General features: G+C 35.3%; 1 protein-coding gene across 6 annotated transcripts in view; it reads right to left on the reverse strand.

Moving 5' to 3' along the window:
* CFAP54 (cilia and flagella associated protein 54) overlaps positions 1-13,399 on the reverse strand; it is a 289,887-nt gene that overhangs the window by 214,233 nt on the left and 62,255 nt on the right. For all 6 annotated transcript variants that reach the window (XM_087449073.1, XM_087449072.1, XM_014780106.2 and 3 more), the window contains exon 20: positions 1,571-1,747. In XM_087449073.1, the coding sequence (XP_087305199.1) occupies positions 1,571-1,747 (177 nt within the window). The remainder of the gene's footprint in view (positions 1-1,570; positions 1,748-13,399) is intronic.

Consider the following 13,399-nt stretch of genomic DNA (forward strand, 5'->3'; position numbering starts at 1 on the left):
ATCCATAAAAATCCAAAGTTGAATTTTAAAACTGCTAGCAGTTGTAAGAATGCATTTATTATAGCACAGTTAGGTGTAAGACGAAAGCTTCTTCTGTTCCCCCAATTTTAAAGTATCATGAAGGTGGTATTACTGCTCACTGATGTCCATCTCCTATCAATCCGAAGCTCCTCAAAGAATGAAACCATGCTTTGTGTTGATTTTTATACCTCAATTACCTCCCACAGAGTTTGACAGATAAGAGACACTGAATCATGCTCATTGCACAAAATTTATGAAAAATAATCATTAAATAACATAATTACAGTCTACAAAATCATTAATTGTTTTTAGTAAATTTTACTACATATGTTAATAGAAGAGATGAAGGGATATCAATTAATATGCCAAGAATATTATATATTATCTCATTTAATTTTCACAGTAAACATATTTTACAAATAAAACAACTAACAAAAATAAACAAAACAAAAAAACACCTCAGGAGGTATTGTTAGATTTCCTAAGGTCATACTGCTAGTAAGGGGTAGAGCTAGAATTTTAAACCTCCATCTGCCTGACTTTAAAGTGCATGCCCTTTCCACCATACCAAGTTGATGTGAGTTCAAGCAGAATATCCTAAAGATAATCAAAGATAAAAGTTTACTTGTTATCAACATCAAAGAGCATGTTGTTGGTCAACCAAAAGATGAAAATGTAATGTTTAAAATATAAATTAGGTGGAACCAAACACTTGTGTGGAAACTAAATCTCAAGTTATGGTCATATTTAGGCCAAGTTCCAAGGCGTGGGGCATGGGAGAGAGATTTCATTCTTCAATAAATACATAAAGACTTATAATTTACAATTATGGTTGGAATTGTCATTTGTTTGCATTAAAAGAATCCCCATTTACTTGGAAGAACTCAGGAAAGAACCTCTAAATTAACCACCTCCAAATTTCCCCATCTCCATCACTGGCTCTGAGAATAACTTCTATCATCTTCAAATGTCTGATTGTTTTTTTTTGTTTTGTTTTGTTTTAATTTTTTTTTTATAATTTTATTTATTTATTTTTTTCCCCAAAGCCCCAGTGGATAGTTGTACGTCGTAGTTGCACATCCTTCTAGTTGCTGTATGTGGGACGCAGTCTCAGCATGGCCTGACAAGCGGTGGTCGGTGCACGCCCGGGATCCAAACCCTGGCCGCCAGCAGTGGAGCGCGCGCACTTAACCGCTAAGCCACGGGGCTAGCCCATTATTCTTCTTCAACTGAGACCTTCTCTATCTTGAGCATTAGGATGTCAGTATATGACTTTGTGACAAAGATACTTAGAGAGAAATGCTTCTCTATTATTTCTGCTTACTATACAATTGAGTATAGCAAGGTTATTTGGAGCAAAAAGGGAAATAGCATAAAGGGAAAAAGATCATGAAGAAAGCATAGCTAAGACATTAGAATACTAATCCCAGAGTCTATGCTTATAATCAAGATTATTCAAATCCCAAAAGCAACAAAAGTATGAGTCATTGTAGTGATAAAAGTACCTTTGTTGCATTGCTTGAGGTAAAGATGATAATGGACAACATACCTTGACATCTGAAATAAAGGGAGCAGGTTTCAATGTCACAGAACAATGAGTTCGGGATAGCAGGATAGGTGGAGGAGGGATTCTGCTTTTCTTTCTTTTTGAACTTTCTACATATTTCTGATATGAATATAGGGCATTTTGTTCTGCTTCGATCTTCTCAATTAAAGAATATGCTTCCTGTAATAAAGCATGAAAATAGAAAAAGACATTTCGAGACTGTGAACTTCATTTATATTTGTAGAATTCTGGTAACGTTAAACAACATTATCTTGCTATATGTAGCTTTCTGAGCCTCAGTGACATACAGATTTCAAGCAATGAATGATTTTACAGAAGTAAAAAATAGCTACTAAGTAAGGTTAAGTAAAAAAAAATAGCTATTACATAAGGCAGTGGCATCATATTTGTATGTTTAATATGTTTATCATTATTATCATACATCAATATGAGACATTTCATTTTCAAATCAAACCCTCCAAAATATCTACCATCACATTTCATTGTCCTTGAAAAGTTCATAACACAATCATCTGCATTTATACTGATGAATGTACACCTACATTTAGTGCAACTTGAAGTGTGACTCTCAAGTAATGAGACTATTGGTGTATGTGGCTTATGAAATGAACATTATTGAGAGTTTCTTACTATCAGCAAGAAGAAATAAAATAGACAGAAACACTTATTCTGTAAACCTGAGGGTAAAGCAATCACCTTTTTAAAAGGTTATATATAGAGTGATAACACATAAAACAAAAGAAACATAAAAATTGGAAGATCTAAATAATATTTCAAAAGTAAGGCTAAATATATCGGCAATAATAATACATTTAAATGGGTGAAACTCCTCTTTCAAATTAAATTAAAAGGCAAAGATTCTTTAACTGAGCTCCAAGGCAAAAACCTATGCAAAGATTAAAATTAAATGAATGATAGAGAAAGAATAGTCTGTCCAACAAATGGTGCTAGGCCAATTCACACGCAAAAGAATGAAGTTAGACCCCTACACAACACTATTCACAAATATTAACTTAAAATGAGTTATGGACCCAAATGTAACAGCAAAAATTATAAAATTCTTAAAAGAAAACATAAGATTAAATCTTCACAACCCTGGGCTAGACAACGGTTTCTTAGCTATGGCACCAAAAGCACACCAACAAAAGAAAAAGTAGATATATTAACTTTATCAAAATTTACAACTTCAAATGATACCATCAAGACAGTGAAAACACAACACACAGAATGGGAGAAAATATTTATGTCATATATCTGATAAGGGATTTGTATTCAGAATACATGAAGAAGTGTTACAAGTCAATAATAAAAAGACAACCCCATTAAAAAATGGACGAAGGGTTTGAACAGACTTTTCTCTAAAGAAGATACACACATGGCCAATAAGCACATGAAAAGATGCACAGCATCGTTGATCATTTGGGATGAAAATACAAATCAGCAAACTGACTTGAGAAGCAGAAAACTTGAACACAGGAATAATGATGGGAGAAACCAAAAAGGATATCCAAAAAAACAGTTTCCACAAAAGTGTCCAGCTCAGCTGATTTCATTTAAAAAATATTTCAAATCTCAAGGAACTGATAATTCGTAAGCCATTTAAAAAATTTCTAACTACAGAGAAAGATAGCTTCTCAAATAACTTTGCAAAATTATTATAACTTTGATATATAATCTAAAAAATAACTACACTTAAAGACATAGAACAATCTTCTTACAAACGTAAATTCAAACATCTTAAATAAAATACTAATACATTGAATCTAACAATACATTAAAGGAATAATGCACTATAATTATGTGTCTCTCTCCCAGGAATACAAGGATAATTTAATACCAGGAAGTATATGAATATAATTTAATCTATCCATAAATCAAATGAGAAAAAATATGATTACAGGCTCAATGGCCAGAAAGATGTTTGAACATTTTTAACATTCTTTACTAATTTTTTTTTAAAAAGAAGACAAAATCAAAAGAGAAATCAAAAAATATCTTAAGACAAATGAAAATGGAAACACAACATATCAAAACTTATGGGATGTGGCAAAAGCACTTCTAAGAGAGAAGTTTATAGCGAAAATGCCTACATTAAGAAAAAGAAAGATCTCAAATAAACAATCTAACTTTACATCTCGAAGAACTAGAAAAAGACGGAAAAGCTAAGCCTGAAGTTAGTAAAAGGAAGGAAATAACAAAGGTCAGAGGGGAAATAAATGAGATAGAGTCCAGAAAGACAATAGAAAAGATCAACTAAAATGAAAGCTGGTTTTTTTCAAAAGATAAACAAAATTGACAAACTTTTAGCTAGACTAAAAAAAGACAGAAGATTTAGATAAACAAAATCAGAAATGAAAGAGGAGACATTACAACTGATACCCCAGACATACAAAGGATCATAAGGGACTACTGTGAGTAACTAATTATACACCAAAAAATTGGATAACCTAAAAGAAATCAATAAATTCCTAGAAACATACAACTTACCAATACTGAAGCATGAAGAAACAGAAAATATGAACAGATCAATAACAAGTAAGAAGATGAATCAATAATCAAAAATCTCCTAATAAAGAAAAGTCCAGGACCAGATGACTTCACTGGTGAATTCTACCAAAAGTTTAAAGAAGAATTAACCAATCCTTCTCAAACTCTTCCAAAAAATTAAAGAGAAGGGGACAATTCCAAATTGATTTATGAGGCCAGCATTACCCTGATACCAAAGCCTGACAAAGACATTACAAGAAAAGAAAACTAAAGACCAATGTCCCTAATGAACATAAATGCAAAAATCCTCAACAAAATATTAGCAAACCAAATTCAACAGTACATTAAAAGGATCATACACCATGATCAAGCAAGATTTATTCCTAGGATGCAAGGATGGTTCAACATAAATACGATACAAATCAATCAATGTGATACACCACATTAAAAAAATGAAAGATAAAATAATGATCATTTCAATAGATGCATAAAAAGGAATCTGACAAAATTCAACATCTTTTCATGATAAAAATCAACAAATTGGATATAGAAGAGACATACCTCAACATAATAAAGGCCATATATGACAAACCCACATCTAACATCACACTCAGTGGTGAAAGGTTGAAAGCATTTCCTCTAAGATCAGGAACAAGAGTGCCCACTCTCACCACTCCTATTCAACGTGGTATAGATATCTTAGCCAGACCAATCAGAAAAGAAAAAAAATTGAAAGGCATCCAAATCAGAATGGAAGAAGTAAAATTTTCTCTGCAGGTGACGGGATCTTATATATAGAAAACCCTGAAGACTCCACCAAAAAACTGTTAGAACTGATAAATGAATTCAGTCAAGTTGCAGGATCCAAAATCCACATACAAAAATCAGTTGTATACCTATACACTAACAACAAACTATCCAAAAAAGAAATTAAGAAACAATCCCATTTACAATAGCATCAAAAACAATAAAATAGTTAGGAATAAATTTAACCAAGGAGATAAAAGATCTGTACACTGAAAACTAGAAAACATTGGTGAAACAAATCAAAGAGGACACAAATAAATGGGAAAATATACCATGTTCATGGATTGGAAGAATTAATATTGTTAAAATGCCCATACTACCCAAAGTGATCTACAAGTTCAATACAATCCCTATCAAAATTCCAGTGGCATTTTTCACAGAAATAGAAAAAGAAATCTTAAAAATTCATATAGAAACATAAAAGACTCCAAATAGCTAAAGTAATCTTGAGCATGAAGAGCAAAGCTGGAGACACCACATCTTGTGATCTCAAACTGTATAACAAAGCTATATTAATCAAAAAGTATAGTGCTAGAAAAAAAAAAAAAAAAGAAACATAGACCAATGGAACAGAATAGAGAGCCCAGAAATAAACCCACACGTACAGAGTCAACTAATTTTTGACAAAATCCCCAAGAATAAACAATGGGGAAAGGATAGTCTCTTTAATAAATGCTGTTGGGAAAACTTAATATCCACATTCAAAAGAATGAAATTGGACCCTTATCTTACACTATACACAAAAATCAACTCAAAATGGATTAAAGACTTAAACACAAGACCCGAAACTGTAAATCTTCTAGAAGAAAACATAAAGAAAAAACTCCTTGATATTGGTCTTGGCAACAATTTTTTAGATCTGACAGCAGAAGTACAGACAACAAAAGCAAAAATAAACAAATGGGACTACATCAAACCAAAAAGCTGCTGCACAGCAAAGGAAACCATCAACAGAAGGAAAAGGCAACCTACGGAATGGGAGAAAATGTTTGTAAACCATATACCCTATAAGGGCTTAATCTCCAAAATATATAAGGATCTCTTACAACTCAACAGCAAAAAACCAAATAACTCAATTTTAAAACGGGCAAAGAACCTGAATAGACATTTTTCCAAAGAAGACATACAAATGGCCAGCAGGTACATGAAAAGATGCTCAGCATCACCAATCATCAGGGAAATGCAAGTCAAAACCACAATATCACCTCACATCTGGTAGGATGTCTGTTATCCAAAAGCAAGCGTTAACAGATGTTGGTGAGGATGGGGAGAAAAGGGAACCCTTGTACACTTTTGGTGAGCATGTCAACTGGCAAAGCCAATATGGAAAACAGTATGAAGGTTCCCCAAAAAGTTAAAAATAGAACGACCATATGATCCAGCAATCCCACTTCTGAGTATTTATCCCAAGGAAATGAAATCATTATCTCGAAGAGGTATCTGCACTCCTATGTTCATGCAGCATTATTCACAATAGCCAAGATATGGAAACAACTTAAGCGTCCATCAATGGACGAATGGCTAAAGAAAATTCTATATATGTATAAAATGGAATATTATTCAGCATTAAAAAAGAAGAAAATTCTGCCATTTGGGACAACAGATGACCTTGAGGGCATTATGCTAAGTGAAATAAGACAGACAGAGAAAGAGAAATACTACATGTTATCACTTATATGTGGAATCTTAAAAAAAGAAGTCAAACTCATAGAAACAGAGAGTAGAATGGTGGTTGCCAGGGGTGGGGGAGTCGGGCAGAGAATGGGAAGATGTTGGTCTAAGGGCACAAACTTTCAGTTATAAGATGAATAAGTTCTGAAGATCTAATGTACAGCATGATGACTATAGTTAATAATACAGTATTGTATACTTGAAATTTGCTAGTGGAGTAGATCTTAAGCAATGTCACCAAAAAAAAAAAAAGATAACTATATGAGGTGATAAATGGGTTAATTAACCTGATTATGGAAATCATTTCACAATGTATACATATATCAAATCATCATGTTGTACATTCTAAAATATTACAATTTTGTCAATTATACTTTAATAAAGCTGGAGAGGAACCTCAATAAACCACAAAAGCTCTTTTTTCAGCGTGAGAAAAAAATATTAATTTTAGCCAACAGCCAAAACCATGGCTAATAGTGAAGCACTAAAAGAATTCTCAATAAAATCCAGAAGGAGACAGAACATCACTCTTCCTTTTTCTTCTGGAGGTTCTAGACAATTTAACGAATACAAGAAAAGAAATCCTGGGAATGAGAAGACTAAATGTCTGTCTACCAAATTTTAAATGCATTTCACTCTGATATAAAAACCTGTGCTGTTTCTCCTACAGAAGACATGCTGAGTTTGAAGCTTCCATTTGGAAATCTGGACTCAAGCTCAAAAGAAAGGATAAGACTAGAGATAGGATCTGGAAGCCATATGCACAAAGTGATATTTAAAGCTGGGTGAGTAAACCAGTTCCCTGTGGGAGTGAAGATTATAAAACCATCACATCACACATTTTTTCCTAAATTAATAAAGCTTGCCCTAAATTGAGATCAAAATTAACTTCTCATTTTTATTTTTTATTGGAAATGGTTGACATTAAGGTCTGAAATCACTAGTCGTGATTAAAAATTATCTGTAATAATAAATGGTATTTTAATTCCACTTGTTCTGTGCCAGGAGATCTTGAAAAATTTTTCTGCATTTGTAGTTCAAGAATCTCAGCCATCTGCATAGGACAGTTGTTCCTTCACGTGAGAAAGGTTGTATTATATGCTAACCATGTTTCTAGAGCCTACATGCCAAAGACCTTAGGTCAAAAGCTAAGTGTGCAGTGTAACCATTGAGTCATTGACGAATGAATCAGTCAATCAATCAAGGAGATAGGATGGCATCTGTTATCCTCCATCATCTCTACTTTTTCACTCATTCAACCAAACTGAGGAAAAAAATGGAGAAAATGGATGGAAAAAGGGTAAGGGTCAGATGTTGCAGGAGCTGAGTCATAAAAGACTATGAGAGAGTCAAGGCAGCAGTGCCAGTCCCGCCCAGAGGACACAACCAGCACGGGACGGAGAGAGGCCCATTCGCCTCTCCACCCTCTACCACAGACAACAGACCAGCTTTGGCTCCCTGAGAGGACAGACGCGCCCGCAGAGCAGGGCTCCCTTGACATGCAACGTAGGTGGGAGCTTGATGAGGAAGAAGCCAGAGCTGAAAAAAGTAAGTAAATTCCCCCAGATAACTGTGAGAACATTTTGAGGGAAGAAATTCCCACTTGAACAGAAGGGAGATAAAAGTTGTTATATTTTGAATATTAAATGTTAATATGCTTTCATTTGCATCATGAGCTGTGGAGACCAAGATATTTCAGCTTGCATAAGAACACGTAAAATCACCCTAAGGAAAAATTACGCAACACAAGGGAAGGGGACCAATGCCTTGAAAGTCTGGAGATGTTTCCCTCCTCTGGATTATGTTTAGAGTCTGTAAAATACACCAGCAGCACTGCCTCACTGGCCCTGATATTAATGCAGACTGCCTTTGACCCCATCTCAGTTGACTAGCGAACTGCCCTGGGCTTTCCACATTTATTCCCAAAATTTGCCTCAGTAGTTTCTGCTCCATTGAACCAGTTGGACCCTAGCATCGCCTGATTTGACTCTAGCAGCTTCTTTCTATATGTCCATGAACTCAACTGAGATTTTAAAAAACTTCCTGCTTTCTGCCTTGGGCTATCACAAGGACATTTCTCAAACCTGGCTGTTGCTCAGTATCCTCTACGGAGTTTATTTAAAAATTAAGATGGTTCATCCCCACTCCAAACTTGATAAAAATCTCCAGGGGAGGGACTTAAAAATCTGTATTATTAACAAATGCCAAGGATAATTCTGAAGTACAACAAGGACTGAGAACCACTGATTTAGATGAGTAAATCAGCCTCCTACTCTTTTTGTCAGCCTCTAAGCGCTTTAACCTCCAGTCTTCCAGTCCTTCAATGGCTCCTCCAATACTTGGTAATGTGCAAACTCCTCCACAGCCCTTTTTGTTCTGATCATAACTATACTTCTAGGCTTATCTCCTTCTCTCCTCTTTTTTCTCCATAGCTACCTCCCTATTCAACCTAACCTCCAAAACCATAAAAGAGGAAATGGTTCCTTATCATCGCTTGATAATGCTCTGCTCTTTGATGCCTTCAAGTCTTTGCCCACACAGTTTCCTCTTCCGGGAAGGTCTTACCTCTTCTGTGCTTCAAGACCCACTCAAACATCACCTCTTCTGACTTCTTCCAAGATAAGTCCCATGCATTTAGGTACTCATTCCCTTCATTTCATACAATCTTTATTTTAGCAGGTATTATACAATATGGTGTCTGTGTACGTGACTGTCCACACTCTCTAAATAATGAGTGCCTTGGTGGCGAAGACAGTCCTTTATGTAACTCTTTAGGTTCAGTAAATGTGTTTTGAATGAGAGACATATGAAACTGTGACAGAGGACGATGATCTTTACTATAATGCATTTTCAGACATCATGTTTAAAATGTTCTGATTGAGTCTTAATCAATGTTAACTTTAGACCCCCTCACTCAGATCCCATGGCCTGATTTGAAATACGTTAATAAAAGCATTAAAGTTTTAAATAAAAGGTAACAAAAGAAAAACCCAAAATAAAGTCCTTAATTTAGGTAAATCAGATAAATTCTATAATAGGATTCAAGGTAAACCCTACTGCTAGTTAGAAATTAAAATCCTAACTTAGTGAGCCAAATCATTGAGCTGCTAATAAGATCCCATTTATAAGAAAATGATTAGGATTTTTTAAAGGGTGTTCCTCAGGTAGAAAGGAGGAAATATCACCAGAAAAGAAGTCCCAAAGAATCAAGAAGGAAAAATTCCAATGAAACCAGTTCTACTCATTTGTGAAAGAGAAAGTGTTACCAGCATGGACATGAACGTTGCCTATGACAGCAATACTCTAGAACATCAAAGCACTGCAACTGCAAAATCTAGACAACAATTCCCTAATCAGAGGTCAAGAAAAAGTGGGTTTTCCACAATGTTCAGATAACGGGAAATAACTATATCCTACCTTCTTCCACTGCCTAGCACGATGCCTGGCAAATTAGAAGGGCTCACTAACCTTAAAGAAGAAAAGAGACTTGACCTATCACAGGGAAAGAATCAGCCAAGGAACCTCAATGGAAAGAGGCTTCTACACCAATTCACAAGGGAGGTAAGTTCTGAGTATTCTTTCAGTGGTGGTTTGTGCTGCAATGTACCACAAAACAACGGTACTTAAGTCCAAAGTACTAGTACCTGAATGTAAATCTCTCTGCCTATAGTTTCCATTCGAGAAATTGAGACCTGCCTCTTCTCAGAAGTTACTCCATGCTTATGAGGACAGATTGATGTTAAATACATTTGACAATGGCTTAACACCCACAGTGCAGCAAAAGACTTATGGAAAGATGTAATGCAATCTTGAAGGGCATGATTAAGACATATATAAACAACTATCATAAGACTGGAATGATAAAGTGCCATATTTACTACTTGTCTGGTAGACTTCCCTGAGGTATATGCTGAGTTCTCAATACTGTTATGTACATTTCAGAAGGAGATGAAAAGTAGATTAAGTCATATCCAAGATCCTAAGGAAGAATATTGCTGAGAATAAAATATACAATTTATAAGATCAACCTAAAATAAAACACAAAAAGAAATGTGTAGTTTGATAGAGAAAAATATACCTAAAGCACCAAAAAATAGTTCTAATATGACAAAACAGAATGTTCTAGAGTGCTTAAAGTGGAAGACAGCGTAGTAGCAGTAGTAGTCGTAGTAATAATAATAATAGCTAATATTTATTGACTGCTTACTCTGTGCCAAACGCTAAGCATTTTATATGCATCACTTCATTGAGTCCTCCAAGATCCTGCATTTTACAGACGAAGACATTAAAATTTAAGAGAGCATAAGAAACTTACTTAGGTCATACAACTAGTCATTGATAAAACCAAAACTCTAATTCAAGACCTTTATACTCCTAACCACTATGCTATAATGTCTTAATACAAAGCCAAGTTAAAAGAAGCATGGAAAGGAAACCTAGGTGAAGTTTCCTATGCAATACTCTTAAAATGTTTAAGAAAAAAAAAAAAAACCTAACATTATATACATGCTAAAATCTTCTGCCAGTATTTTGAAGTCTCTGGCTCAAAACACGACCTGGTGGGAGGTGGTCAGAATCAGAAAGGGTCTACTCTTTACGAGGAAGACTTCAGCAAAGAACAATTAAAAAGAGCTGAGAAGATCTCTGAAAAAAATTAGTTCACATATAATCTTCCCCCAAAAAGCAAATAGAATTGATTTGACTAAAATGTTGTAAAATAGGAAAAATAATTACACTCAGTAATCCAATTACTGCTAATATAGCTAATAGAGTGGTATTTAGGGGACATCAAGATGTAAATTCAGGAAATATTAAAGCCAGGAGTTATTAGAACTTCTAGTGGCCTTCATTAGTTCTGGTTCCAAAATAGGACCATAAAATTAGATTCTGTGTCAATTATAAAAAATAACCTGCTAACCCATAATACTCCTTTGCTTAGAGTTGAAGCACTATTACTGGAATTTGGAACTGCTAAGATCATCTCAACTATCAATTTGTTTAAGTTCCAACAAATAGGTATTAGGAGAAAATTAGATGCATCATTTGGCATTCTTTGCAACAGAAGCAACAGGAAAACCAGGCTTGACCACAGAGAGGCAGGATTGTCTACAGAACACAATTATAATCATCTGATCAGGACACAGGCATTGGAATAAATGAACGCCAACTAGTTTTAGTCTTTTTATCCCTCTGCTCAAGATTCAGATTCCAAGGAGGGGGCAACCAATTGGCCTAGCTTGCATCACTAGTCCTCCTCTTGGGCAGAGAAGAAAGCCCCTGCAAGTCCCACCTGATTACATCTAATGAAGAAGAAATTCCTCAAAAGGTAATGTTTGGAGGGGGAAATGGATGCTGGATAGAAAACAATAGTACACACCCCTGCCCTTATAACCCTTAGCACTTGGATTGAGGAGTATTCCTGCCTCTTCCCAATGAGCAATCCCACCTGCAAAGATGCTGAATGTTTGGCTGATGGACTCTGAAGCAGACTAAGAGAAACGATCATAAGCCACATGAAGATTGCTCTATTTGATCAGAAGTAGAAGATAAGGGACATCTCAGATAGGTTCTAGGAGCAATCCATTCAAGTAAATCTGTGATATAATATGTAAAAAGCCAATATGGACTTCCAGAAGTCAAATAACCAAGACAGGAAAATGAGAAAAATAAATTCCCATAATCAACAAAAAAGCCATGTGCCTCATTTGGAAAGCAAACGGGTTATTACCAAAAGTTTGTTGCTCATTCATGGCAACAATTTGGTCCACTTTTAATTGATTTGGAATAAAACAGACGCCTGATGAGATGATCAGCTCACAAGGTCAGGAAACTTTTGAAAAAATAAAACAGGCTGTGAATTATTTAAGAGTTCTGAAAAGACCCAGGCTTTTCAAACCTTTTTATGGTATCAGGTGACACATCAGTTACTGATTTGGGGATAATTTTATTACAAGATCATGATAACGTAAAACATTCTGTAATATACCCCAGTAGAAAATGATTGCCAAGGGAAAGAAATTTATTTATCTTCTTTAAGAAAAGAAGGTTTGGCAATGATTTGAGCCATAACATCGTTGTTTATGAGAGTGCCCTGAGGACTGATCATTAAGCCTTAACACTTGGATAAAAACTACCACTGAGGAGCAGAGGTGGCTATGGAAGATTTCAGAACTTCTAAATAAATATTCAACATGTTCCTAGTTGGTGAAAATCCTTAAGGAGGACCCCTCATAAAAAGTAGAGCCTTTAAATGCATCTCAAGAGTCTGTCCTAAGAGAACATTATACTTGTAACTTTTCCTAAGTTAAAATAGTTTCTCTTAAGAAATAAAAGAAAAAGATACACAAAGAAAAGAACATGAAAACTTCAGACATCCCACATCCCCAGTATGGTCTCCATTCTTAGTGGTAGGAAGATAGAGACATAACAGGGGAATGGGCATGTTACGACAGTATAAAGACAAGATCGAGGGGCTGGCTCTGTGGTGTAGTGGTTAAGTTCCCACATTCCGCTTCAGCGGCCCAGGATCAAGGGTTCAGATCCCGGGCACAGACCTACACCACTCGTCAAGCCAAGCTGGGGCAGCAACCCACATACAAAATAGAGGAAGATTGGCACAGATAATAACTCCCTCACCAAAATAAAAATAAATAAATACAGACAAGATTGAGTCATAATAAAACAAAAGAGAAAATTCCAGGTTTTTCTCTCTCCAGGCTCTGAAAGTCCACGAGATCAATCCTGAGAGAAACAGTTCTAATGGAAAGATAAGCTTTATTTGCCACAGAAATAAGACTGAAGTACCAATGTCCTCCAAGCATTAGACAGTAACTAGTGGCCACAGAA

This window comes from Ceratotherium simum, chromosome 25 (genome assembly GCF_057802395.1).
Source record: "Ceratotherium simum simum isolate JZ-2026a chromosome 25, ASM5780239v1, whole genome shotgun sequence".
Taxonomy (NCBI): Eukaryota; Metazoa; Chordata; class Mammalia; order Perissodactyla; family Rhinocerotidae; genus Ceratotherium; species Ceratotherium simum.